Source organism: Aplidium turbinatum, chromosome 2, assembly GCF_918807975.1.
Source record: "Aplidium turbinatum chromosome 2, kaAplTurb1.1, whole genome shotgun sequence".
Taxonomy (NCBI): Eukaryota; Metazoa; Chordata; class Ascidiacea; order Aplousobranchia; family Polyclinidae; genus Aplidium; species Aplidium turbinatum.
Window position 1 is genome coordinate 14,094,273 of NC_137473.1, and position 27,564 is coordinate 14,121,836.

The following is a 27,564-nucleotide window of genomic DNA, read 5'->3' on the forward strand; positions in this document are numbered from 1 at the left end:
AGCTGATAAAGCTCGACTATGCATGGTGATTTTCGATGGTCGCCAGATTCACAAGTTTTGCCCTCCTACTGGGCTAGTTTGCCTTCCCAGTTGCAGAAAAATTTTCGCGGTTGCAGGTTTTGATATTGTTGATTTCATATTACTTCTAATCGACTTCATTAGAATAATTACTATTTTTAATGCAAAACAATAGCAGCACATTGTTAGAACATAACTTGTTATTGATTGATTGAATATTCAAGTACCTGCGCTGAGATTTTTTTATTGGTCACATCATTGATCAAAAACAAACAACACCCTCAACAACCACTAACTCCTCTCTGCCAATCACGATTACCGGCACAGCGTCAAAAGCCTAGTACAAGTATATATGTGAAACTGTCAGGAATAATCTATAAAAGTGTTGTCAGTTCGAGCATAAGGATTCAAAAACCAACCAAACTTAGGTAAAAGTTGTTAACAATAAACTAACCAGCCCAACTAGTGAATCTGCATCAGTAGTTTAAAGTCTCCACTAGTATATAGGACAGGTCAACTGTCAGGATTTATCTTCCAAAAAGGCTTTTGTAATCCAAGGATAAAGATTCTCATAAGCAATCAAACCAAACTCCACAAAAAAAAATTTGTAGGTTTTATGCTATTTAGCTTTTTGTCAAATACAACAATTATATAAGTATGATAGTGCAGCAATTTAGGCAGAATGCTTAGCCAAAATTGCTATGCTGCATTGTCAAAAGAAAAATTTCAAGAATTTTATTTCTTTGCAGAAATCAATGTGCTACCATGCGACAAAGTATTGTTTGCTAACTTTTCAATAACATTTTCTCACAATGCCTATGGGACAATTTATGTTTTTGATTGTAGTAATGTATTTGGTTTCAAGTATTAGCATGTTCTTCTTCACAATATTTTGGGCTAGCAACACATTAATAGAAGAACAGGGATTTATAAAGGGGAATGCATCTAAAATCTTTGATGTAGACCACTTGGGTGTAGAAGCTTACTGGATTGATGCAGTCACTGGATCACTGGAGTCAAAGAATCCTGTGTCAAACACAGATCATGTTGCAGAAAAAGGTAACCTTAACTTACAGTTTTTGTAGTTTTTTTACCCTTTAATTTGAGACTTACATGATCTTCAAAACCATATCAAAGCAGGGTAGCTCATAGAATTTTGTATTTATTTGCAGTATTGAGTGGCCGTGTATAAAAATATCAGAGCTGGTGTATTGGTGCCCTGGTCTAAAATTCTGACGGCATTGATTGGAAGACCGAAAATATAGGGTGAAGTCACTATTTTGTGTCTTATCTAGTTATATATGTCTTGGTCGATCCCAAATCTTTGACTTACTTTCACTTGCTATCAATGCAGCATAATGTACTTTAGTTATCTTTATATATATGTTTTATTCAATATAATATATACATTGTTTTCGGAAGAGTTTGACCATTAGAAAGACAACATATCAAGGTAATTTTATGAATGCAATAGTTCAATGCAATATGTCTTGGTCGATCCCAATCTTTGACTTGCATTCCCATCATAGTATTAATGACCAGGGCAGAGACTTGTACACCACCTCCAAAATATCGACCAGTATTGTTGTTGTGGATTTAAGTTAAAACCAATATATACAGTAATCTACCATCATGGTTGTTTTTAAGTTAAACTTTGGCTGAATTTTATAAATACCCTCTGTTACTATAGCTGGAATTGTTTCGTTTACAGAAGATGTTTAAATTTGTTTACCGATGATTTTTGTTATTATGCTTTTATTTTTTAACTTACCACAAAGGGCCCTTTATGTAGAAAACTTTCTTTTTAAGCAAAACTATTTAAGTAATATATAACCTTGTTACGGCCAATCTCTGTACAAATCAAACGTCATATAAAACCGTTCAAGTCTACTGAATATTACGTCATGGAAGTTGCTAGAAAATGTGCCAAAATTGCACCAGCGTTCATAAGAATTGTGTCAAACCTGTCAGACCTGTTTGGGCCTGTTTAAACAGGAAATATTACATCAGCTTTAAACACCTGTTGGAATGACTTCATAATTGTCTTTCATTATTGCGTCACAGTACTGCATACGTGAATTTGAGATATTGCTATCTATTCTGGTCATTCGTAAAATGATTGTTTGAAAGTTGGCCGCACTTTTAACTGTTGGCTTAGTGCTTGCTAGCTGGACAAAGGTTCCGTCTTTTATCCAAGTAATTTGTATTGTAGTGACAGTTTTTAGGTGTACGGCGTTGCACCAGTCATTTCGATAGCCTCGGGCTAATTTTACTGGAATACACTTTTGAATAGACGTTTCGAAAGTGTGTTTATTTTTGGGTCATTGCATGCAGACGAACGGATTTGGGAATCTTACGTTACAATTTTCCCACGAAGAGATTATGGTTTACCGCTGTGACCATAAAAAAATAAAAGACGAAGTTTGTTAGTTGGTAGGCCAAGAAGCACTTTGAAGCAAAAAATAAAAGACGATTCTCTGTCTAGTGTTTGGCACAGAAGCACTTAGAAGCAAAGAAATAATAAAAGAAGATCTTATTGGTTGGTAGTCTAAAGAAGCAAAGAAAATTAAAGACATTTCTTCTCGGTAGGCAACTGAAGAACTTTAAGCTAAAAAGTAAAGACATTTCTTCTCAGTTTGGTACAGAAGAAAAATAACTTTGACATTTATTGGCAAGAAAGAAGATTAAAGGCAATCCATCTGTGCTTGAAGATTCAAGTGGAAGAATCCAAGCAAGTTTTGTGGACGTTTGGACTTCACATACTCGTACAGCTACGGTATCGTGCATTTAAATTCTTTTTTGTATTTTTACGGTCTTTGCAGTTAAGTTTTTTATAACTACTGTAATTTGTGTGTTTGTGTAACTTAATTTTTTAATTGTTAAATTTAGCCCTAACATTTAATATGTCTACACTCGGTGGTGACAGGGACTCGACCGCCGTCGACTCGACTGAGTTTAAGCCTGATGATGTTCTTTGCGGTCGGGCAGGCCATTCTGGGGAGGGACCCATTAACGATGAGGCTAAGTCAGTTCGAGAGGCCCGGCATCTTAGACGGGATATTTTGACTCAAATTGGGAAACTTTCTGTAGCCCTAGGTTCTTTGAGTGATAAGCAGGAACTGTTAATTTTTCGGTCTAACTTATCTACTTTAGAAGAGGAATTACGGCATTTCCATGCTCTTTTGAGTAAAATTGTTAACTCTGCAATCTTGGCAGAACTTCGTGATAGGGTAGATCCCGAATTTAACTCGTTAAAAAATAACTTCGAACAAAAAGAAAGTGAGTTGTCAGATAGGTTGGATGCTGACATACATCCTGAGGATAGCGCCTCAAATGTAAGCACTAGGATGTCTGAGAGCTCGTCACGGATAGTTGCACAAATTAACCTACAGTTAAGACGAGAGGAGCTCCAGATCCAAGCTGAGGCCGAAGCGAGAGCTGCTGAGGCCGCCGCGAGAGCTGAGGCCGAAGCAAGAGCTGCTGAGGCCGCCGCGAGAGCTGAGGCCATACGAGCTGAGGCCATCGCGAGAGCTGAGGCCGAAGCGAGAGCTGCTAAGTTCGCACTCAAAGACGCTCAGTTGAGGGCCGAACAACGTAAAGAGGTAGTTTTAGCTGAATATCGTTCTGAGTTGGGCTCCCGGCGTAGCTCTAGGAAGGGCTCTTCTAGGCATTCCAGAAGTGAACATCAATCACAGTTTAATTTACCTAACCTTTTCCACACGCCTGTTCAATCCGTAAGTGGACCTGTACAATCCACATGTTTTCCAGCTGTTTCAGGAGGTCTCGGGGCCACGGCTAAGGGTCTTCCGAAGGCTGTAGAGCCAAGGTCTGCAAATTACAACCGAACTCCTCCCCCAGAGCGTACAGGTCACGGGGCCGCCATTAGCAGTAATGCTTTGCCCCCTTCAAAGTTTTCTGCGCCGCTAGTTGCTGATCGCCCAGCTACACGTAATTTGGGTGGTTGTGAGAGGCGTATCGTGTCTCCTGATTTTAACATGTTTGAGGATCGTGATCGGGCTGTGCATGTGACTGAGCCCACTCAGCCCCTTAAGGGATATAGCTCGTCTTCTCCCGCTAAATCGAGTTCTCAACAGCAGGATTGCTTTTTTGAATACCAAAATAGTAGGACGTTCTTCGATAAGGCGGCCTTGATTGGTTACGATGGTAATAATATGCCATTTGTCTTCTTTAAAAATCGTGTTATGGCCTTGATGGCAGCTTCGCCCTTTAAGGGAACTCGTTTGACTTTGTTGCAAGCAGCTTGTGTTAGAACAGCTGCACAAACGATTGCTAATTTGGTTTCTGACACTCCTGGCTTGTCAGAGGAAGACAGGATAGAAATGTCATTAGCTCGCTTGTCCCAACGTTTTGGAGTTCGTGGAGGTCTTTTCGCAGAACCAGAAATTAGAAAGTATCGCTATGGTAGCAAATTGACTTCTATCTCTTCCAGTGATTTGAAAGAGTTTAAAGATGAATTGTCGCAGTGTTTGCTTTACGCGAAAGCTTATGGTCAGCGTGATAAATTAGAAGGACGTTTTGTTTTGGATTTGGCTAAGCGACTCCCGTTTGACGCTAAGCAGCGTTATCTTGACTTTTTAGGTGATCAGTATGGTAGCACTGAGGAACCTACTTTTCAGAGTTTGTTTGATTTTGTAGTACGGGAGGAAACGCGCAAGTCGACTGATTTTAGCATCATGCTAATGGGCGATTCTGGTGAGTCGCAGCATTTTAAAAAGTTTGGCAAAGGAAAATTGCCTTCATGTCCGGTTAGGCAGACGTCGGTAAAACCCCATGATAATGTGATTTCAGGGAGTTCGCAGTACTCGACTGCTGTTGGCGCACCGCGCGGCGGTGTGGCCAGACGTAGTGACATACCGGCATGCATTTGTTGTTCATCACGTGGTCAAGTTGAATATCATTTTTTGTCTAATTGTAAAGAATTTTTGCGCTTGACACCTAAAGGTCGGAGAGATGTCATTGTGAAAGCTGGAAAATGCTTGAACTGTTTGCGCCAGCATATGGTTAAGGACTGTAATCATGCAAACAACTGTCGTCAGTGTGGGCCTAACAACGATAGGAAACACTATTTTCTTCTGCATGATTTTTATGTGACGTCACGTGATTCTCTGGATTCGGTCGGTAAAGATGATGCTGGTGCCAGAGTTCCTGTGCGTAATGTTAAGATTGGAAATGTTAAAGCAGCCTTTAACCGCGTTACTGCTGCTCGTGTTTTGAATCCAATGACTGGCAAATCGAAGTTGGTGTATTGTCAGCATGATCCTGGTTCGCAGTTGACCTTTGTTTCGAGTGACTTGGTGTGCGAACTTGGTCTTAAACCGTATGATAAAGCGTCGTTTAAAATGGATACTCTGGCTGGTCAGAAACCTACTTGTGCTGAACTTGTTAAACTCAACATCCAGTCGTTAGAGACTGATGAACTGTTTTGTGATATAACTTCGGTGGTTAACCCAGCTTGGGCTGACGATGTTAAGACTTTACCACATAAGCAGGATTTAAGTAGTTTCTGTCATTTTCATGACGTGAATATGTTTCATTTGAATGATTGTAGTACTGTAGATGTACTGATTGGAAACGACAACGCTTATTTGATGTGGACAAAAGAAGAACGTGTTGGTGAAAATCGCAGTGAACCGCATGCTTTACTCACTCCTCTCGGTTGGTTGGCTTGTGGTGGTAAGTCACCCTTAGTTGAAAGCGTTGCTAAAGTGTGCAGAGTGCAGACGTCTTCAGAGTCGGATGTCATCTCTGGCTTTCAGCGTAAAATTGAGTCTCGTGATATGGAAATAGCAGACCTGAATAAAGTCATTCAGGATTTGACCTTGCAAAATGAAACCTGTGAATTGTCTCGCAATGATATTTTGGCTAGAGAACTTGTCGAACCGAATATTGAGTTGAAAGATGGTCGATTTGAGATACCTGTTCCGTTGAAGGAAGTTATTGATTTACCTAACAAATTTGTGTTGGCGTCAGATAGAGCTGCTGATTTAAAGAAGAAGGCTTTAAAACAATCTGAATTCCGAGGAACTTGTGTAAATGATGTAATGTCTTCTTGTCCTGAATTGTCTGACTTGTTAAACCCTCTGGCAGATGTCTTGGCTAGATTTCGGCTTGAAAGATTTGGTTTCATGGCTGATGTGACCAAATACTTTTTTCACATTTTGGACTCTTCAATACGTAAGCCCAATTTTATTGAACTGCTTACGTACACAGGCAGTGCCGTTCGGATCGTGAACGAACGCCCTTTGGTACCTTTGAGTGACGACCCTAGGGATTTTACTGTCATCACCCCTGCCTCACTTTTGACCCCATACTTAGACCCATACTGTGCTGTTGGGAAACCACATGATCGTGACCAATTAAGAAGGGATTATCGGTTCAATTTGTCACTTTCTCAGCAGTTTTGGAGTAAATGGATCGATTTTTACTTGCCAGGTCTTCAGGGCCGGAAAAAATGGCTAAAAATGGCCGAGAATTTGGAGCCTGGTCAACTTGTAGTGGTAGGTTCTCTCCAAGACATTGGTAAACGTGGGAAGTATCAACTTGGGAGGGTGCATGAGGTAGTTCCACAAATTAGGAAAGGGAAGCCTGTGGTTCGTAGAGCCAAAGTTGCCGTCTGCAACTATGATGAGAGTACGGGGAAAGTAAAAGTAGACTACGTGTTGAGGGATATTTCGTGCCTCGCCCCCGTAAAGAACACCTAAGTGTTAGGGTTTGAGCCTGATTTTGTCTGCGGTGGCCGATACTTGTCTGAGCCCGGAACAGTCGGTTATTATCGCAACTATTGTATATAGCGTCATTTAGCGTGTACCTATGGTACCAATTTCATGTATCGTCGTGTATTATTCCGTATTGCTGTTCATTCTTTGCATGCCCTTTGTATTTGCGTATTAACTTAAACGTGAGTGATTCAAACAATTTGTGTATCATGTGTTTTTATTCATTGGCTCACGATTGTCCTTCAATTCTTTTTTAGTTATGCCATGTTAGACTGTCATAACTAGGGGCCGCTATGTTACGGCCAATCTCTGTACAAATCAAACGTCATATAAAACCGTTCAAGTCTACTGAATATTACGTCATGGAAGTTGCTAGAAAATGTGCCAAAATTGCACCAGCGTTCATAAGAATTGTGTCAAACCTGTCAGACCTGTTTGGGCCTGTTTAAACAGGAAATATTACATCAGCTTTAAACACCTGTTGGAATGACTTCATAATTGTCTTTCATTATTGCGTCACAGTACTGCATACGTGAATTTGAGATATTGCTATCTATTCTGGTCATTCGTAAAATGATTGTTTGAAAGTTGGCCGCACATTTAACTGTTGGCTTAGTGCTTGCTAGCTGGACAAAGGTTCCGTCTTTTATCCAAGTAATCTGTTGTGTAGTGACAGTTTAAGTGGTGTAGGCGTTGCACCCCCTCGTTTTCGGTAGCCTCGGGCTAATTTTACAGGAATACACTTTTTGAAAAGAAGTTCAAGTGTGTGTTTCTTCGGTCATTATATACAGACGAACGGATTAGGGAACTTTATGTTAAAATTTTCCCAAGAAGAGATTATGGTTTACCGCTGTGACCAAACCTGTTACATGTTGTAAGGCTAACATTACAACAAATTATTATAGATGGTAAAAAGATAATTATATACAACATAATTTATGTATTATATTATATATTGTTTACTTTTTTAGTGAAAAACAGTACAACTGGACTTCCCAACGTACAACATGGAAAATCATACATTGCCAAATCCATTCAAGCTGGAAACCATTCTTTATCTTATGGCAAGTCCTCAAAGTAGTGATTTTGTTTAGTGGAATTAGTGTTGTGCTAGTCATTGTTGTGATTATGCTATTTATTGCATTGATTGATTAAAAAAAATTGGCTTATGTTTATAGTTAACAATGCTGGCTGGAGTCATCATTTTTGCTTTAAATAATCATCTGTACTTTGCACAATAATCAAACCTTTTACCATCTTTCAGTAAAGTTAAAATCCATTTCCTAATACAATAAGAGCAACTTTTTAGTGCTAGCTTTGAAACTTTCAATCACACAAACCATATCAATTTTAATCATATGGTAACTTTTCCATCGTAGCCTAACTAATTTTTCTTGCCAAAATCAGTTGCATATCTGTAAAATGTGTCATTCTATAGAATTTATTTCGTACAATACAAGCTTTGCTTGAAAATAAGAATTTATAAGAAAACTTTCATGTAATTTATTGCTTATTTCTGTTTTTCAGGAATTTTTTGCTTGATACTAAATCAGCCCATTGGCTTTGCACTGGCTGTCAATGCAGCATATTGCACTTTAGTTATCTTTATGTGTTTCATTCAATACATTGTTTTTGGAATAGTTCGACCATTAGAAAGACAACATATGAAGGTAATTTTATGAATGCAATAGTTAAGTTATTACTGGTGTGTTTATGCTTTATGCAGGTGTATAATGAGTTGTGCTGCATGAAAGTTCAAATTGTTTACAGGCTAGTTTTAAGTTATTAAGTTGAATAAGCAATTTTACTTTCAATTTCATACCACAACAAAATGATGCATCCCATTTTCTTTCAACTGCAACTGCACATTTGTTGAAATCAGATTTGGTGACCTGAAACTTTTTATATATTATACATGTTTAGGAATACAGCATAAGCTTGTTTCCTGTAGTAAATTTGTTTGGTAATGTGTATAAGACTGAAAAAATCGATTTTGAGTTAAAAAAAAAAATTATATTTTCTATTTCAGGGCAAACTGTGGAACTTCATTTTTTATAAACTTATTTTCATTTTTGGTGTATTGAACGTTCAATCATTGAAGGAAGTGTTTTTCTGGGTGTCCTGGTTCACTGCAATATTGTGTCTTCTACTCCTTACCAAACTGTCAAAAGTCCGCTTTAAATTTTTATCATTCTCTCCTAACACTCCCACTTATCATCTTTGGAAGGTATATCGTTCAGCAATTTTCAATTTCGTTTAACATTTTATTATGCTTAATTTCTTCTATCAGATCATATGAATTTTTTTGATAGTCCACTAGCCTACACAGTGCACATTCATCTGCAACCGTGTCGTTGCATCAAAACGTCCAATGTGTTGAAAGCTTAGGTGCACACAAGGAGATAGAACGGGGCTCAATTATATTTGATCAAACCATTAGATGTATCAAAAAATTGCCGATACAATAATAGTCTATGATTTTGTTCAATACCGTATATATATAGAAAAAAACCTAATTAAGTCCATATTTTGCATCTCTAACTCTCCAAATCAACCTTGTCAAATTTATCATCAATATACCAACCTGAATCACAAAAAAGTTGCTAACATTTTCCTTTAATCGCTATGGAAGTGAGCTTAGTGGTAGCCGAAACTTGATCTCAGTTTTGTCATTTGCTGAAGTAAATGTAATTAAATCTATTCATGTACCGGTTACACGTACAGTATATAATTTTTCTGTCGTTTTTCATATAAATCAAAATAAAATTAATGTATAAAATTGTGCTCCATAGAGAATGTTAATGCTGCCCTTATATGTTTCCAGGTGGTTGTTTTGTTACATTTTATTTTGTTTTGTTACATTTACACGTCTGTAGACGTTGAATCAATGTAAAAATGATGATTTTTGCTGTCTGGGTACGCAATGTAACCCGCCAGGAAAATTAAATAGATTTGTGCTGACTAGAACGTTGAATCAACCCAAAATTAACTTAGTTTTCCCCCCTGAGTTATTTAACGTAACAGCGTGCGTATCGCTACTTTTGATATTACTACATCACTACAAATCAAACAGTGCGGTCGTGACTCGTGATAGACTACCGCAGGGGTGGGCGAACTACGGCCCGCGGGCCGCATGCGGCCCGCGAGACCATTTTATGCGGCCCGCCGGCACTTGCAGAAACTACTACTCATCACTTATTGTTTTAATTAAACAGGTTACATGACAAAATATTATTCCCTTTACGAGTGTGTTTTTCTCTTCAGTTTCAGTGCGTAAACACACACACGTCAGTCGCGCATGTATTGCTACATGCTCTCACGCATTGTTTGATTCAATTGTTTGATCATAAAATACAAATACGGTAGCGGCTACCATAGGCCTACCAGTACTTCTACTTTCCTCCAAATAGCTTTCATTGTTATTTGAGACGCACAGTTTAATGTTTTCTACTTCGACAGGATTTTTGTTAAAAAATAAAAGATTTATATTTTTACTCTGTTAAAATAATGAGTGCTGTTAAGAAGCGAAAGATTGAAGACGAAAGTCGTATTTTCAATAAGGAATGAACAGTTAAATACTATTTTATCAAAATTGGGAATAAAGCAGTTTGCTTGTTGTGCCGTGAGTCCGTGGCTGTTTTCAAAGAGTACAATTTAAAAAGACACAATCAAACCAAACACGCAAACTCCTCTACCACAGCCATGTCCGCTGGCTGAGCCTGGGCAAAGTATTGAGGATAGTGTGGGAGCTAAGAGAAGAAATCGTGATGTTCCTGGAAATGAAAAGCATTCACTGTGATTTTAGTACCAACATAGTTGATGAAGAGTGGAGGTTGGACTTTAGGTTTGCCATTGATATCGTGCAAAAGTTGAACGAATTGAATGTAAAACTTCAGGGCAATGGTTTATTTGCACACGAGATGTACGACTGTACGTCCACGTTAAATCATTCCAAATGAAGCTGTCACTGTTCCTCAGACAAGCTGGTGACAACAGGTTTTGTCACTTTCCTTTGCTGAAAGAAGCAAACATTTCTGGTGAACTTGCAGCAAAGTATAAAGTTCAGTTGGATAAATGGATACCTTGGCTATCGAATTCGGCAGAAGGTTCCAAGACTTAAAGAACCTGGAACCACAGTTTAATATGCTCAGCTCTCCATTCACTATAGAAATTTATTCGGCCCCTGAGGATTTACAGCTGGAACTGCTGGACTTGCAAGCAAATAATAACTTGAAAGAGAAGTTTAAGTCAGATTCACTGCCTGACTTTTACAAGTCATTGTCTGACGATTTGTTTCCAAACTTAAAAAACTTTGCTGCTAAGTTTTTGACACTGTTTGGATTCACATACATATGCGAACAAGCATTTTCTTGTTTAAAAATAAACAAGTCAAAGAACAGGTCTTTGCTGACAGACACCAACTTGCATGATGTTATGAGGATATCTACCAGCAAACTTGCTCCCAATTTGCAGAAGATTGTGAAAAACTGTGAACAGTTGCACAAGTCTCATTAACTTTTGTGATGATGATTGCATAGCTTAAAACGTAACTGAGTGTGAAATACAAAAATTGTATTTAATATGAATATGCGTTAATTACACACCGGGAAAATTTTCCTACTTTGTAATGAGAGTGTGCGGCCCCCCGGCTGCAACATTTTTTCAAATATGGCCCTCAGTACAAAAAGTTTGCCCACCCCTGGACTACCGTACTCTATAGTATATTTTTCGCTTCTCGTTTTTTCGATTTCAACGTCTGCAGACGTTGAATCAATGTAAAAACGACGGGTTTTGCCAGCTGGGTTGTGTGCTTTTGTGAATGCAAATGCAAAATCGCCCATTACGTAATATTCACATTGCAAAACATTTCTGCAATCTTGGAACAACAAGTGCATAAGTCAGACATAAATCCTAACTTGCAAACACGTTGACAATTAAAGTAGCCTACTTCGGTTATTTTATCTATAAAAGAAACCCGTTGTGTCGAATAACACAAAACGTGTGTGGCGAAATGTTTGATGCCAGGCGTTGGAACTTCGATCAAAGCATTCTCCAGCAGTGTTGAAAATGGCGGCGCTGACGCCTTGGGAGTTTCTCGTGTGAAGCGTCGCTTTTAGACCTTGCTTTGAAGTACCTGGCCAGGGATCTCAGGTATTCTGAGGTCCCTGGCGCAAGAAAGTTTACGTAAGTCAGCACTCTTATGATTGCATCACGTGATGCCCCCCCCCCCCCCCGATTGTTCCTCGACCTGACGACGTTTAGTCCTCTCTCAGTTTTTTTTTCCTTTTTTTTTTCGTTTTTTTTTTTTCGTAAGGCACGGCGTTTGTCGAATAGTGATGGCGCGTGTCGAGTGACCTCGTCACCGAAAAAGACAAAAATCGCAGCCCTGGGTGTATTGAACGTTCAATCATTGAAGGAAGTGTTTTTCTGGGTGTCCTGGTTCACTGCAATATTGTGTCTTCTACTCCTTACCAAACTATCAAAAGTCCGCTTTAAATTTTTATCATTCTCTCCTAACACTCCCACTTATCATCTTTGGAAGGTATATCGTTCAGCAATTTTCAATTTCATTTAACATTTTATTATGCTTAATTTCTTCTATCAGATCATATGAATTTTTTTGATAGTCCACTAGCCTACACAGTGCACATTCATCTGCAACCGTGTCGTTGCATCAAAACGTCCAATGTGTTGAAAGCTTAGGTGCACACAAGGAGATAGAACGGGGCTCAATTATATTTGATCAAACCATTAGATGTATCAAAAAATTGCCGATACAATAATAGTCTATGATTTTGTTCAATACCGTATATATATAGAAAAAAAACTAATTAAGTCCATATTTTGCATCTCTAACTCTCCAAATCAACCTTGTCAAATTTATCATCAATATACCAACCTGAATCACAAAAAAGTTGCTAACATTTTCCTTTAATCGCTATGGAAGTGAGCTTAGTGGTAGCCGAAACTTGATCTCAGTTTTGTCATTTGCTGAAGTAAATGTAATTAAATCTATTCATGTACCGGTTACACGTACAGTATATAATTTTTCTGTCGTTTTTCATATAAATCAAAATAAAATTAATGTATAAAATTGTGCTCCATAGAGAATGTTAATGCTGCCCTTATATGTTTCCAGGTGGTTGTTTTGTTACATTTTATTTTGTTTTGTTACATTTACACGTCTGTAGACGTTGAATCAATGTAAAAATGATGATTTTTGCTGTCTGGGTACGCAATGTAACCCGCCAGGAAAATTAAATAGATTTGTGCTGACTAGAACGTTGAATCAACCCAAAATTAACTTAGTTTTCCCCCCTGAGTTATTTAACGTAACAGCGTGCGTATCGCTACTTTTGGTATTACTACATCACTACAAATCAAACAGTGCGGTCGTGACTCGTGATAGACTACCGTACTCTATAGTATATTTTTCGCTTCTCGTTTTTTCGACTTCAACGTCTGCAGACGTTGAATCAATGTAAAAACGACGGGTTTTGCCAGCTGGGTTGTGTGCTTTTGTGAATGCAAATGCAAACTCGCCCATTACGTAATATTCACATTGCAAAACATTTCTGCAATCTTGGAACAACAAGTGCATAAGTCAGACATAAATCCTAACTTGCAAACACGTTGACAATTAAAGTAGCCTACTTCGGTTATTTTATCTATAAAAGAAACCCGTTGTGTCGAATAACACAAAACGTGTGTGGCGAAATGTTTGATGCCAGGCGTTGGAACTTCGATCAAAGCATTCTCCAGCAGTGTTGAAAATGGCGGCGCTGACGCCTTGGGAGTTTCTCGTGTGAAGCGTCGCTTTTAGACCTTGCTTTGAAGTACCTGGCCAGGGATCTCAGGTATTCTGAGGTCCCTGGCGCAAGAAAGTTTACGTAAGTCAGCACTCTTATGATTGCATCACGTGATGCCCCCCCCCCCCCCGATTGTTCCTCGACCTGACGACGTTTAGTCCTCTCTCAGTTTTTTTTTCCTTTTTTTTTTCGTTTTTTTTTTTTCGTAAGGCACGGCGTTTGTCGAATAGTGATGGCGCGTGTCGAGTGACCTCGTCACCGAAAAAGACAAAAATCGCAGCCCTGGGTGTATTGAACGTTCAATCATTGAAGGAAGTGTTTTTCTGGGTGTCCTGGTTCACTGCAATATTGTGTCTTCTACTCCTTACCAAACTATCAAAAGTCCGCTTTAAATTTTTATCATTCTCTCCTAACACTCCCACTTATCATCTTTGGAAGGTATATCGTTCAGCAATTTTCAATTTCATTTAACATTTTATTATGCTTAATTTCTTCTATCAGATCATATGAATTTTTTTGATAGTCCACTAGCCTACACAGTGCACATTCATCTGCAACCGTGTCGTTGCATCAAAACGTCCAATGTGTTGAAAGCTTAGGTGCACACAAGGAGATAGAACGGGGCTCAATTATATTTGATCAAACCATTAGATGTATCAAAAAATTGCCGATACAATAATAGTCTATGATTTTGTTCAATACCGTATATATATAGAAAAAAACCTAATTAAGTCCATATTTTGCATCTCTAACTCTCCAAATCAACCTTGTCAAATTTATCATCAATATACCAACCTGAATCACAAAAAAGTTGCTAACATTTTCCTTTAATCGCTATGGAAGTGAGCTTAGTGGTAGCCGAAACTTGATCTCAGTTTTGTCATTTGCTGAAGTAAATGTAATTAAATCTATTCATGTACCGGTTACACGTACAGTAGGGTGGCCAAACAAAATTGAAATTTTTTATTTTTGTTTGCACACCCTCTCATTTGAGGAGGATTCATGAAAAAATAACACTGTAAAAATTTGAAGTGAATCCGACAAGAGGAAGTGCTCTCCCACCGACCTCAAAGTTTGCTTTTATTGGCATAATTCGTCAAAATTCCTTGAATATGTGACGTAATTCTTTTTTGACTTATGTACATTGCAGTTGCAGCATTTTTGTTTTAACCATTGTTTTACTCTGAATTTATGATACAATAAGTGTTTCCACATGCAGAAAAACATAAATAATGCACAAAATAGTTCACATTAACAAGTGTTTGGTATGAAATTAAATGCACTTAAACTTTAGCGAAAACCGCATAAAAGTACGTTCACCAGTCACGATCGCAACGCTTTAGGTGAAAACACATTGCCCAGAAAAAGCAAACGAAACGTTTGTAAAGAGTCAAGCCATTGATTTTATTTAATGGAGCTGTTGGCATGTTGGCTTTTACTTGCACTTGTTGGAAGCAGCTTTCTGTGGTGCTCGACCACCTGATAGAGGAGCTGGCGCTGCTGTTTATTTTCCGTAAGGACTTCATTGAAGTGAGTAGCTAATTTGACTGCCCAGTGCCCGCTCTGCACAATCATTGACGGCTTTGAGACGACGGCATGCAAGAAATAGCAGCCTTCGATTAAATGCCTGCTGCACGACAGTGATAGCTCCAGTGTGGATTCTCATATTGCTTGATGTTGTGTCAAAACAAAGTGCAGCTAAATGCTCTGCTACAACTCGTGTATGAATTCCACTACTTTTTGGCCCATTAGTGATTAGTGTTGGGCGATATATCGAATTTTCGATACGATACGATATCTTTTCAATATCGATATTTATTTCAATATCGTTCGATATTTTAACTATTACAGCCCTAACTCGTAACTGCAAACCCCAACAAAAACGTTGCCAGGCCAAACGGCAAAAGTTGAAATTGCCTCGGCAATTGCTGTGAACGTTTATTACGAAAAAAATTGTACCAAAACATGTAAAACGAGAAGCGAAAAATATACTTGAGTAGTCTATCACGACCGCACTGTTTGATTTGTTGTGATGTAATAATACCAAAAGTAGCGATAAAGCGAACAACGCGATACGCACGCTGTTGCGGTAATTCACGTTGAATAACTCACGGGGAGGAAAAGTAGGTTAATTTTGTGTTGATTCAACGTTCGAGTCAACACAAATCGGTTTAATTTTCCCGGCGGGTTATATTGCGTAACAAAACCCAATAAGAAATTTACGTTTGTTTTACATTAATTCGACATCTAGCGACGTTGAATTATCATAAAATAACGTTAATTGCTCAACCAAGCACCAGCAACAAATTAATAGCTCCCTGCGAGATGATTGCCTCGATTTATGTATGCACTAACATCATTTCGGCCGGCGCAATTGGGATACTGCGAGCAACACAAAGTTTGTTTGATAAAGAACTAGCTGTCAGAATCGGAATCATCAGATGCGGCATTGGAAGATGAGGTTGTCACGTCAGCACTGGAATCAGAAACAACAAGAGGCTCATCGCTTGGCTGTAAATCTACACTGTCTTCGCCGTTCGCAATGAAGCATCCACGTTTTGCGGCTTTCGGGCTTTGATACCCATCCACACGCCTCCTTCGCAGAGCTCCATCACGGTGTTGACCAAGGAGCAAATCTATGGCTGTGCCATAACCACTGGGAGGAATGTCTAACTAATCCTAACCTTTACAAGCGCTCGTTTGGCCTCGGCATTTTTAATGCGCCATTCATGCATCTGCGTCGGCAAACGCCGGCACTAATTTCGAAGACTGAGAAACTCTTTTCTTAATTAGAACAAAAATATCGAAAAGTATCGAAATATCGAGTATTTTTTCAAATATCGTATCGTTTTGTTTTTTTCAATATCGCCCAACACTATTAGTGATCCCCTTCCAATAGGCAGCTTCGGAATGCCAAGCAGTATTTCAACATGCATACCAAAAACTACAATGGCCAAAGAGTCGCACTTTGTGCCAGTGGCATTAGTCAAATGGTACCATGAAAATGAGCAACAAGTGGAACAGTTGGTTTAAATTTTTTCCGCACTGCAGCTGCAAGGCTTTCACGTGAGGTGTTTTGAGCATTCATGACAGAGGAATGTGACATTGTCAATTCATTTATATCAATTCCAGCTGCAGCAAGATCAGGAGTGATGATCATCATTGCTTGACGACTTGATGTTATAGTTCTGTTCAGTGCTGGATTAAACAGTGGATTATCGATAATGCAGCGTTTTGGTAATGGCTGCTCCTACTGAGTTTTGTTTTGCTGTTATTTGGATTTGTGGTGCAAATAGTGGGTCACTGGAAGAATCTTCATCATCTGCTGATCATTTTCAGATGAGAAAGCAGCAGCACTTGATGGTACTGGATCAATGCGATTTCTGTTGCGTCTTTGTTCATCATCTTTGCGCTTTCTATACTTTGCAGCAGCTTTGCGATGCATTGGGTCATGGACTTCTAAATATATCAGGACTGGAAACTTAGTTTACAACAGTAGGCCAAACAGTTGGTACAACAGTTGGCCAACAGTGGACCAACAGCCAAGTAACTAACCCTGTTGGCCCACTGTTGGCCAACTGTTGTACCAACTGTTTGGCCTACTGTTGTAAACTGAGTTTCCAGTCCTGATACTATTTAGAAGTCCATGATTGGGTCCTCTGTTGTCATCAGTATCTGTCATGCACCACATTGGTCTATCAAAAACTGGCAGTCTTCTGGTATTGTTGTGTGGCATTCCCAGTTAGCATGTGTAATATCAAATAATGCACTTAAGCTCTGGGTGAAGTCAGCTTCTGAGGTCAGCTAGGAAGCTGAATTTCGCCTCCCTTTGTGCTTTGATTCTCCTATATGCTCTTGATGGATGCGTTTTAGTTTGGTAACAACGTGAGTCTTTGCAGTGGTAGCGATATTAGCTTTCACCCACAAGAACTGTACTGCAAGCAAGTGGCAGTGTAATCTTATTGATTTTCATCTCGTAGTAGAGGTGGTGAAGAACCACACCCCATACAGGCAGCTGACATGGCCCCTCAAGAGAGTCAACACTAGAGAGTGGGTGTCCATTTGTTGACTGTCTTGAGGGGCCATGTCAGCTGCCTGTATGGGGTGTGGTTCTTCGCCGTCTCTACTACGAGATGAAGATCAATAAGATTACACTGCCACTTGCGTGCAGTACAGTTGCACATGAAGTAATATTAACTACTACTATCTATGCCACTTTTTGGTTTGCAGCACCTTCATCAATATCTGCCCCTACAAATGACCTAGCAATGTTATAGCTCACAGAGGATTATAAAGAGGTTGACAATGCAATTTCTCAAGTGGCAGAAAAAAGTTGAGGTTGCGCTTGTGGTACATCGGTGAGGATCTTGCTGCACTACCTTTATTCAATGATAATAACACAGATGATGAAAAGAAGCAATCGTTAATGCTCTTAAGAAAGACCCATTTCCCGAAGATGTTCGTCGTGTTGCCCCAAACAAAATTGTCAAGTTTCAACGTCTCTCTTTGGCACAGTTTGTAACACAGCATTCACTTAACCTTTTCGAGTCACTGCTTCTGTCGACACATGGCGTGATCGTGATGATTATAAAGAAGCCTGCAAAGTTTGGCTTCATCTCAAAGCCGTCAATGATTGTGCAGAGCGGGCACTGGGCAGTCAAATTAGCTACTCACTTCAATGAAGTCCTTACAAAAAATGAACAACAGCGCCAGCTCCTCTATCAAGTGGTCGAACACCACAGAAAGCTGCTTCCAACAAGTGCAATAAAGTCAACCAATGGCTTGACTCTTTACAAACATTTCTCTTGCAATTTCTGGGCAACGTGTTGTCACCTAAAGCGTTGCGATCGTGACTGGTGAACGTACTTTTATGCGGTTTTCGCTAAAGTTTAGTGCATTTAATTTCATACCAAACGCTTGTTAATGTGATCTATTTTGTGCATTATTTATGTTTTTCTGCATGTGGAAACACTTATTGTATCATAAATTCAGAGTAAAACAATGGTTAAAACAAAAATGCTGCAACTGCAATGTAGATAAGTCAAAAAAGAATTACGTCACATATTCAAGGAATTTTGACAGATTATGCCAATAAAAGCAAACTTTGAGGTCAGTGGGAGAGCACTTCCTCTTGTCGGATTCACTTCAAATTTTCACAGAGTCATTTTTTCATGAATCCTCCTCAAATGAGAGGGTGTGCAAACAAAAATAAAAAATTTCAATTTTTTTTGGCCACCCTAACGTACAGTATATAATTTTTCTGTCGTTTTTCATATAAATCAAAATAAAATTAATGTATAAAATTGTGCTCCATAGAGAATGTTAATGCTGCCCTTATATGTTTCCAGGTGGTTGTTTTGTTACATTTTATTTTATTATGCTGTATACTTCTCATCATCTCGTCTATTACAATGCCATGTCCTATTTCGTTCTCTTCCACTTACGAATATGAAATTCATTCTATCATGTTTATGCTCGCTGAATCCTTGCTTGTCACAACAAAAGCTCTGCGTGTGTTAATCAGGTGACATTTTTTTGGTTTCTTCATAAAAGTTACAAATCGAAACGGTAAAAAATAAATTGAATTACAAATCTTAATAAATTTAAAATGTTTTTTCATTAACAAGACATTTCATCTCAATACTTTCTTATTCTGAAGCTGAATGAGACAAAGTTCTGAGATTAATTTAAATATTGTATTTGCTTGAAACAATTTTACGCCGCTTTAGTCTTTATTTAGCGTTCGCGGCTGTTACTTGAAGGCCTATAAAAATAATATTAACATTATAAACACCTTATCATATATTTCAAGAAAGTATTTTTTAGATACGGAATACATTTACACGACATTCGCCTCGCTGAATTGTGGGAAATGAAATCCACCGTGATCTTTTATGTTGATTTGATATTGGATTCGTTTTCGTTATCGGTCAACTGTATGCACCATGTCCACATGCTTTTCTCTAGTAGCATATGGCTGTCCATGGCAAGCTTAGTGATTTGTATGCAGGTACATTGATAGCAATTAAAACTTTCATGTCTTTCCGAAGTTTTGGTCAGCTAGAAAACTTAATAAAGCTTCTTTGTTGGACAGCACTATCGGTTGGTTGGTTTTGGAACTTTATCCTCGGACTGACAAAGCTTTGATAGGGCATTCCTGGTAGTTTCGCATACTTGCAGAGGCTTTTGACGCAGGGCCGGTTACCGAGATTGACAGAGTGAAGTTTCCGATGGTTGAAGCGTTGTTACCGGGGAATTATTCCAATATTCCATCAGTCCTTAGAATGCGTTGCTCCAACGCACACCCCGAGAGTAGAACCAGCGCCGCTTGATCTTTCCCAACAACTAAATCCCAATGTGGTTGTTAGTCGATTTTTCTTTCCAAGTTTTCATTTATTCATAGTTCGATAGCTTGACAGAGTGATTAGAGCGTTTGACTGATGTCTGAAAGACTTTCTACCATTGAGAATCCTATGAGCACTTGGTGACGTGTTTGAAGGTAGAGAGTGGACACAAAGGTTTTCATTTTCGACTTCCCATCCGCTTAATGGAATTCATTTTACCACCAGCCATGAGTTCAGACGCACTTATTAAATATATTTTTCATCAAAACTTTCCAGTTGTGCTATGAACTCCACTTTATTTAAATTGTGTTTTTCACATTTCATTAAGTTACGCTTCATCTTCGCTGGAATGCGCATACGCTACCTTCGCTATAGAAACTACAGAAGGGTAGTTGCCAACATGGACGCACGGTATCCTACAGCCACGAGGGAAGAGATAGACGATCACGGTTTGTTTGTTTGTTGTGTGATTTAATTTGTAAGAGTACCCGTAGCTTACTTTCAGCCGGCAAATGAATCCATTTTTATTGGTTTGCTAGCAGTGTAGCGTGTTAGAGACGCTCTACTTTAAAAGCCGATCATTGATTTCTTTATTTTGATTTTAACAAAAATCGCGTATACCCATTGAAGAGTATTTGAATAGCTTTGAGTGTGGTTAAGTGTTTTACTAGTTTTTCATGCTTTAATATATTATTCTCAGCGCATGAACGTGACTCGATATCTAGACTCATCGAAATGTTCAGTTTATGCAGCTTCACTACGACCAACAGATGCTTTATACATAAGCGATACGATAAATGGTATTAATACCACAAAAGAGTGCTCAATGTCGAGCGCAATGCTAACACAGAGCCTACTCAAGTGCATGAAATCACTGTTATTAATGCCACCTCAACAACCGAAGTATAGATCTCAATATGTGTGTTTTTTCAAATACGATTTAAAGTTCCAGGTGTTACCAGTTGACTAGTTCATTTGCCATCTAGCCAGCCAGGATGAGACGGTTTTGTTGACTTAGAATTGGATGAACGCCAATGACAATTTCCAATTCAGTTTGTTTGTAACGACGTTAGTACTATAGAAAAATACCGCTTTTATTATAAATATGAATCTGAATATGAATGTGAATATGAATATGAATGTGAATATGAATGTGAATCTTCTTCAGAGGATCGCTGTGCTATATGTTGGGATCATATGGAAACAGCTCGGAAGTTACCATGTAGACACCTTTTCCATGCTCCTTGTCTTCGATCATGGTTGCAGCAAGACACAACCTGTCCTACATGCCGGTACATAATACTTCTGTAGTTACAGACTTACAGTGTTGTATTGTAACGTATTGTCAAAATAAAACAATCGGATTGAAATTTTCGAATTACTGTAGCTTTTTTCTTAATTTTGCATTTGACCCTCGCTATACGGATAACAGGAGACGATAAATCGTATAGATCAGGGGTCACCAACCTTTTTTGCATGCGCGCCACTTTGGCCCTAAGGAGAGCTGTGGCGGGCCGCACTAATAAAACTTTAGGTAGGTTGACTCTTATGCTAGAAAAGAACGCATTTCGTGCCCAGTATCCAGCGTTACATGTTGTTAATATTTATCTTAGAATATCGCAGCAACAAAATTAGTCGAACAGCGCTACTGCCAGGCCAAGCTCCTTTAACAACACTTTTGACTTCTTTAACAGTGTCTAATAAACGAGGCCACTTGTTTTGCGTTCTTATAGTGAGGCGAGCGAATATTCATCGTCAAGCAAGATTGGTGTTGTCACTTCGCTTCACGAAAGATATCTTGCAACTAACAGTTTCAGTAAACAAGAAGAACGCTTGTGGAAATCACGGAAAAAACGTTTTTATCGTAACTCATGAACAGTGCTCCCTCTAAAAAAGCAATTAGTTGGTTTTTCATCCTTTTTTGTGAGAGTCTATAAAATCGTCTTTCTTTGATGATTATTATTAGACAACTGTCACTTGCGGTGCTTATCAGCATGGCAAGAATTGTTGATTAACAACATTTTTACAGTATGTATATATACTAAGCTAAATACTTTTCAACTGCCCGGAAGCATAATAATTTCAACTGCCCACTTTGTACGCGTTTTAATTAACCACTGGGACAGTGTGGCTGGACATCGCATTGGAATAACTTTAAGCAACCCCCACCTAGAACTACAATCTGATTGGTAGGTCGGTGGAATCGTATACAAAGCGAAAATATGCTTCCCGGAAAGTATTTTTTGCCTTCATGCACTTTATCTCCTCAAGAAAAGTATTTTTGGTTATACTTGTACGCTGATACCTTCCGCGGGCCGCACATATCAGCGTGGTGGGCCGCCAGTTGTTGATCCCTGGTATAGATAGGTAGATTACTTCCCTTTATTTCAATCAGTATATATTACTTCAGTTTGTTCAGGTAGCTTACTTTCTATAAATGTGTAGGTTAAAAAATTTAGTAATGTTTTTCTGTTTATCCTATACTTGTAAAAATTCAACGTTGTTTTGCTGCCCTAAAACGTTGTTCGATTTAAACATGCTTTCACACTTGAAATTTTTTAAATGTCGAGCTGTCTTTGACGTAGTGTAGCACCTAGTGTCGTGATGACAACAACAGCTTGTTATTTCAAAGTAGTTTTGCCCTGAGGGCGCAATTTGAATAAAGATGTAATTTGCGATGGATCATAATAACTTAGCAACGTAAAACCTTGCTTCAACCCGTTACAAACAAGCTGAGCCTCATATGCGTCTTACCACGATGTAATTATAGTTGTAACAATTTAACTAAATGCAAAAGACAGCGGACTTTCTCCGACTTAAGAAGTTACATCGTGCGATTGATGGGTAGATTTCGAAGTTTTTTATATTGTTTACGTCGAAAGTGTGATATCAATTTTTTAGCGTTATAATTGTGACGTCATGGTTTCCTGAAAAAATCCTGGCAAACATGATTGAAAAAGCATATGCGAGCATTCACGGACATCGTCTCCATTAGACATCTAACGTTTAAAAGTGGACACCACGATTTTGCCTTTTTCTCTCATAATCCAAATCTTCAGTTACGAAGCGTACATCTGGATCAAAAGTAAAAAAAGGGGCGATATACTGTCTTCTCTCCCAAGCTCTTATTGTTGCACACAGAATTGTTAAGCTTACAAGTGCCATTTGTAAGATACTTCAGCGTGGCAAATTCTTCAAAGACTAAATTACAATTTTTATGACTGCATCCAAACATATGAAAGAGCTGTCATCCACGTGCATGGATGGTTCATGTTTATTTGTAACCTGAAAAGTTTTCAGGACGTTTCTTACGTGATAGTACCGAGTCTACACTTTCTATGTGATTAAGTTTTTGCAGTAACGTTGGGTTTCTGCTAAATCGTAATTTTTGCTTGGAGCAACAAATTTAACTTCAAGATTTTTTTTAATTTTTTTTTTGCATTTTTCATTTCATCCTGGTAGAATACCCTCCCAACCTTTTACAACATTCTAGCTTTTCAAATTTTTGATTTTGAAACAGTGAGTTAATTACGTAGGCATACTTCTATTGTAAGGGCTGTTTCATCAAGTTGTTATAGTTTCACTTAGGGTTTCATATATAAACTTACTTGGGAATATTTTGCAACACGCTTATAGGCTGCCCAATTTTTTTAGGCTGTCAGAGCGATCCGAAATAAGCAGTAAGCATGTTTCTTAGATAAATAAACTACCATTACATCAAATATAGATCCCTTTTTCGGTTGAAACAGGCTGTAGAGGTTTTAGAGAGTGATAACTATACTTGATGTAATTCCCTCTGCTTGGCTTTTTGCTTGGCATTGAGCACTTTTTGTAGTATTAATAGTATTTATTGTTTCAACTACCATTATGTATATAACGAGAGAAAAACTTGATTTTACACTGAGTTAGCATACCAACAAAAGCCGTACGTAGCGAATTTAAACAGTGATTTTTTTTCATATTTTCTGTAATATGACTTACGCTCCGACCAACCCAAAAGTTTTTTCTGCAATGAAGCTTTCCAATGGTTAAGGTTCAGCGTTCTTTGTACTAATTCAAACATTTTTAAAGTGCTGTTATGTTCACGGACCGCTTAAGTTTGAGTAGTTCTTGACTAAACCATTCAGTTGCCATGCTTACATCACAACGGCTCTACTATTTTGTTTCTAGAAATAATGTTTTATTAGTGTTATTTGTCGCTGAAACACCGATATTCTCACTGTCAAGCTCAAGTTCCAAAACCAAAAGTATATTCGGCTTTCTACTTTTGTACCGTTGTGGCGCCATAAAATTTTTTATCACTATTGTACTGGGCAAATGTGTTAACTGTTGACCTTGGACCAAACTGAGTGAGCAAACAGTCTCCAGTTTTGTTATTTAATAAGTAAATAACATCTTGTTTTTTCTCAGGAAGAAACTGGATCTTAATCATAATCCGCAGCCGAAGGTTCAAGAAGACAACGACGATGGTTTGTTACTTTTTCTTGTCATGTGTTGCTTGATAAAACTGCACCGCTGATTTTGGAATTGATGTGTGTTTTTTTTTCTATTAAACGACACGATACACTGATATTCTATTTACAGTAGGTCTATAAAGATTAAGTTTCTTGTAGCAAAGTTTCTGCATTGAAAAACACATATTTTAGATTAACTGACACGTTATCAGAATATTTTATTCAACTTAGAGTACTGAATGTCTTTAACAATGAGATTAGAAGTGAAAGTAGTGTTTGCAACTGCGCGCATATTACCAGATAGATTTAATAGACAAAATGACTACCGTCGGCAGCAATGGCCGAGTGGTTAGTGCGTTGGGCTCGCAGTCGAGAGCCTGCATGTTCGACTCCAGCCACCCGCACTTGCTGTTGTTTCTCTGGGCAAGAAACTTTACGATAATTGCCTCTACCCAGTGATCGATTTCGAGTAATGGGTAGTACCAAATTTAAGTCATAAGTAGAGTAGACAACCGGAAACAGACATTGCCGTCGGCTGCAGCGTGGGTCAGGTGTACGTCGGAAGGCGTACACCGATGCATAGCGCTCAAGTCCGCTTTCCCGCAATGCAGGATAAAGATATGACAAACAAACAAAAATGACAAACAAACAGCGACGAATATCCGTGTGCCGTGTCATGCATTGTAGCAAGAAGTGTGTATTGTGTAGTATTTACAACATGTTAGCGGCCTTGATTACTTTGTTAAGTTATTTCAGATGCTGATGGAAGAGTTCGCGCTGCCATAGGTGAAGGAAGACCCAGGCGAAGCAATTCTCGGCAATTATATTTCACCACACTTCTAAGCTGGCTGCCGAGTTATTCTTTTGAATTTTCTCGCTTCCGACAAGCATCCCAGGGTATGGGTAAGAGTTTGAGTTCAGTTTTCGAATTCATGGAAGTTTGATCCAACCATTTTCTGTTATAATCGTAGCTTTCATACTTCCTCACAGTTTGCAATATGGGTTTCGTATGATATCTTGCGCACACATCGACACTTATCAACTGTAGAATACACATTTTGGGACTCATCAGTACCATGTAGGTTTCATCAGTGTCATGCATGCTCATCAGTTCCACCCATATTATTACCAGTACAGGTATTAGCAGTGCCACACATTTTCTCATCAGTACCATGCGTATTGTGACCACGATGATTGTAAACTATCGCTTACTTAGTAGGCTGTCACTAATGTTTTATATGTTTTTTATAGATGTAACCATGCGAAGGTCAAATATAACAAACTCGTCAGATTCCTAGTTGCGGAGACAGGCCAATCGTTCTCAATTGCCGCTTATGCGCAACAAAACCGAAAAACGAATGAAAATTTTCGACGTTTGGCTTCATTTTTCCAAATCACAAAAGATTATTTTTGGAAGCTATCAGTGTTCAACGTTCAAGTGGATTTCGCTTTCGATACGCAATAGAAAGGTTGTTTATGACTCTGATTGGTGACATAACACATTTTTCACGTTTACTGTATTCTTGTAAAAGCTTGCTTTAGTTTATATGTTTCTCTCAGTTGACTGCACATTGCACAAGTAACATAGTACATCCCAAAAGAGTCTATGTACAAATCCATTTACTCACTTTTAGTTTCTTACAGCATTGCTTTTTACATACTTAAATGTTACTACCTTTAAAATTAAAATTTTCCGTAAAAGGCAGGTTCTAGATGCAAGCAATACAATAAAACATATCTATGTTTCAAAGGTCAAATTTTTTGCAAAAGTAAAATTCTCTTATTTCAGTATTCTTTTTTTTCCTTGAAACTGTCGAGTATTTATCACTGCTGTTTTTGTATGTTTTCTGTACTTTTTGCTGTAGATCTTTGCGCTTCCGTTCTTTCCGAGCTACCTTGCATATTACGTCATTTTCCTCACGTACGTGCAATAAAGAAAACAATTGACAGATATCATTAGTATTTTGAATTACCTTTCCTAACTTTAAGCCATTCAACATAGAATTGAAGTTTGGATGTGAGTTGATAATAACTTGTTAGTTTATTGGTGTGTGTGGTGAAGTGTGACCAGTTTTTACAAATTGCTGTTTTGTTTTGTGCCATCGTTAGTTCAAGTTCGTTTGTCTTCAAGTTAAAGTTTTTTGTTTTTTTTGTATTTTTAAATAACGCTGCTTTGTGCTTATAGTATTCACATTATACTTTTGGATTATTCGAACAAATATAGAAAAATATTGATGAAACTAGAATGTAAAGCACCACAAAAGTGCTGTTACCCGGAACTTTAGTAATTTTACACGAATCTTGTAACTGCCAAGCTTGAAATGAGGTGTTCAAGTTAATTCTCTATTTTTCACTTAAAAATGTTTGTTTTTTCATAAAAATACGTGATTTGTATTGTTTTCTGTTATATTTTTTGTTATAATGTTGATATTATCTGTAAGCTTATTTGAGCACTGCATTTGTAGGAATGAATGAATGATACCTTTATTTCTGTTTTGTATAAAATTTTCATAAACGGTGTGCTTTGCTACTCAATACAAAGAGCAATAGTTGGCTACATTTTGTTGCTTGTTTGATTACATTTTTTTGCATGAGACCATAAAGTTGCATACAGTGAAATGAAGTAAGTTTGGCTACAGTAGTTTTGAAATATCGGGATGTTAAAACAGCGCGTTTCAACTTATACAAACCAATGTATTATGAAAATAGTTGGTTTTACAGGAAGACAATTGGTCGATTGAACAACCAAAATATAGTTCTAGTGCCTATTTATTAGTAGCTGCTCAAAAAAGTAGGCAGGGGCAGATCTCCTACAACAATGTCCACTTTTAGTTTGTTTTCTTGAAGAAAACTCAATTATGCGAAACTAGTTGGAATTATTAAATAAAGTTCGTATCCAAATCTGGTTGTTAAAATAGCTTAAATCCAAACCCGGTCGCTGTCGTCAAGTCCGTCAGGGTTATCTTTGTTAAGCAGGCTTAAAATTCCAAAAATGATAACACTTTAAACGGCGTCTAGACACATTGCAACAATCCGGGCTGTGGGAAAAAAGGGATTTTAGCGTGGTCGGAGTAGTAAAATAAACACCTCCGGCTTGATACAAAACAATACAATTTTTGTTTGATTGATTTGATCTTTATCCTCGGACTGGGAAAGCTAAATGTTTGCAATTCTTTTTCAAAATATTGCTTCTTATTCTCCA

General features: G+C 38.1%; 1 protein-coding gene across 2 annotated transcripts; it reads left to right on the forward strand.

Moving 5' to 3' along the window:
• The first annotated feature begins 774 nt into the window (after positions 1-774).
• On the forward strand, positions 775-26,924 carry LOC145764917 (E3 ubiquitin-protein ligase AMFR-like). 2 transcript variants are annotated; one of them, XM_082576613.1, is made up of 11 exons: positions 775-1,077; positions 7,727-7,819; positions 8,283-8,425; positions 8,785-8,982; positions 18,913-19,088; positions 19,391-19,574; positions 20,237-20,357; positions 21,077-21,200; positions 24,319-24,377; positions 25,119-25,265; positions 25,614-26,924. In XM_082576613.1, exons 1-11 carry the CDS (start codon positions 831-833, stop codon positions 25,658-25,660), a joined length of 1,539 nt encoding a protein of 512 aa, XP_082432739.1. In that variant the 5' UTR covers positions 775-830; the 3' UTR covers positions 25,661-26,924. The 2 variants fall into 2 exon arrangements, with proteins under 2 accessions (XP_082432739.1, XP_082432740.1); XM_082576614.1 differs by having other exon boundaries at positions 25,119-25,259.
• Positions 26,925-27,564: the final 640 nt, after the last annotated feature.

Coding starts and splice junctions, on each gene's coding strand:
- LOC145764917 (XM_082576613.1), top strand. CDS start 831: ATGCCTATGGGACAATTTATGTTTTTGATTGTAGTAATGTATTTGGTT. Junction 19,575..20,236: donor GCTTAGTGATTTGTATGCAG/GTACATTGATAG, acceptor CATTTCATTAAG/TTACGCTTCATCTTCGCTGG. Junction 25,266..25,613: donor ACAAGCATCCCAGGGTATGG/GTAAGAGTTTGA, acceptor TGTTTTTTATAG/ATGTAACCATGCGAAGGTCA.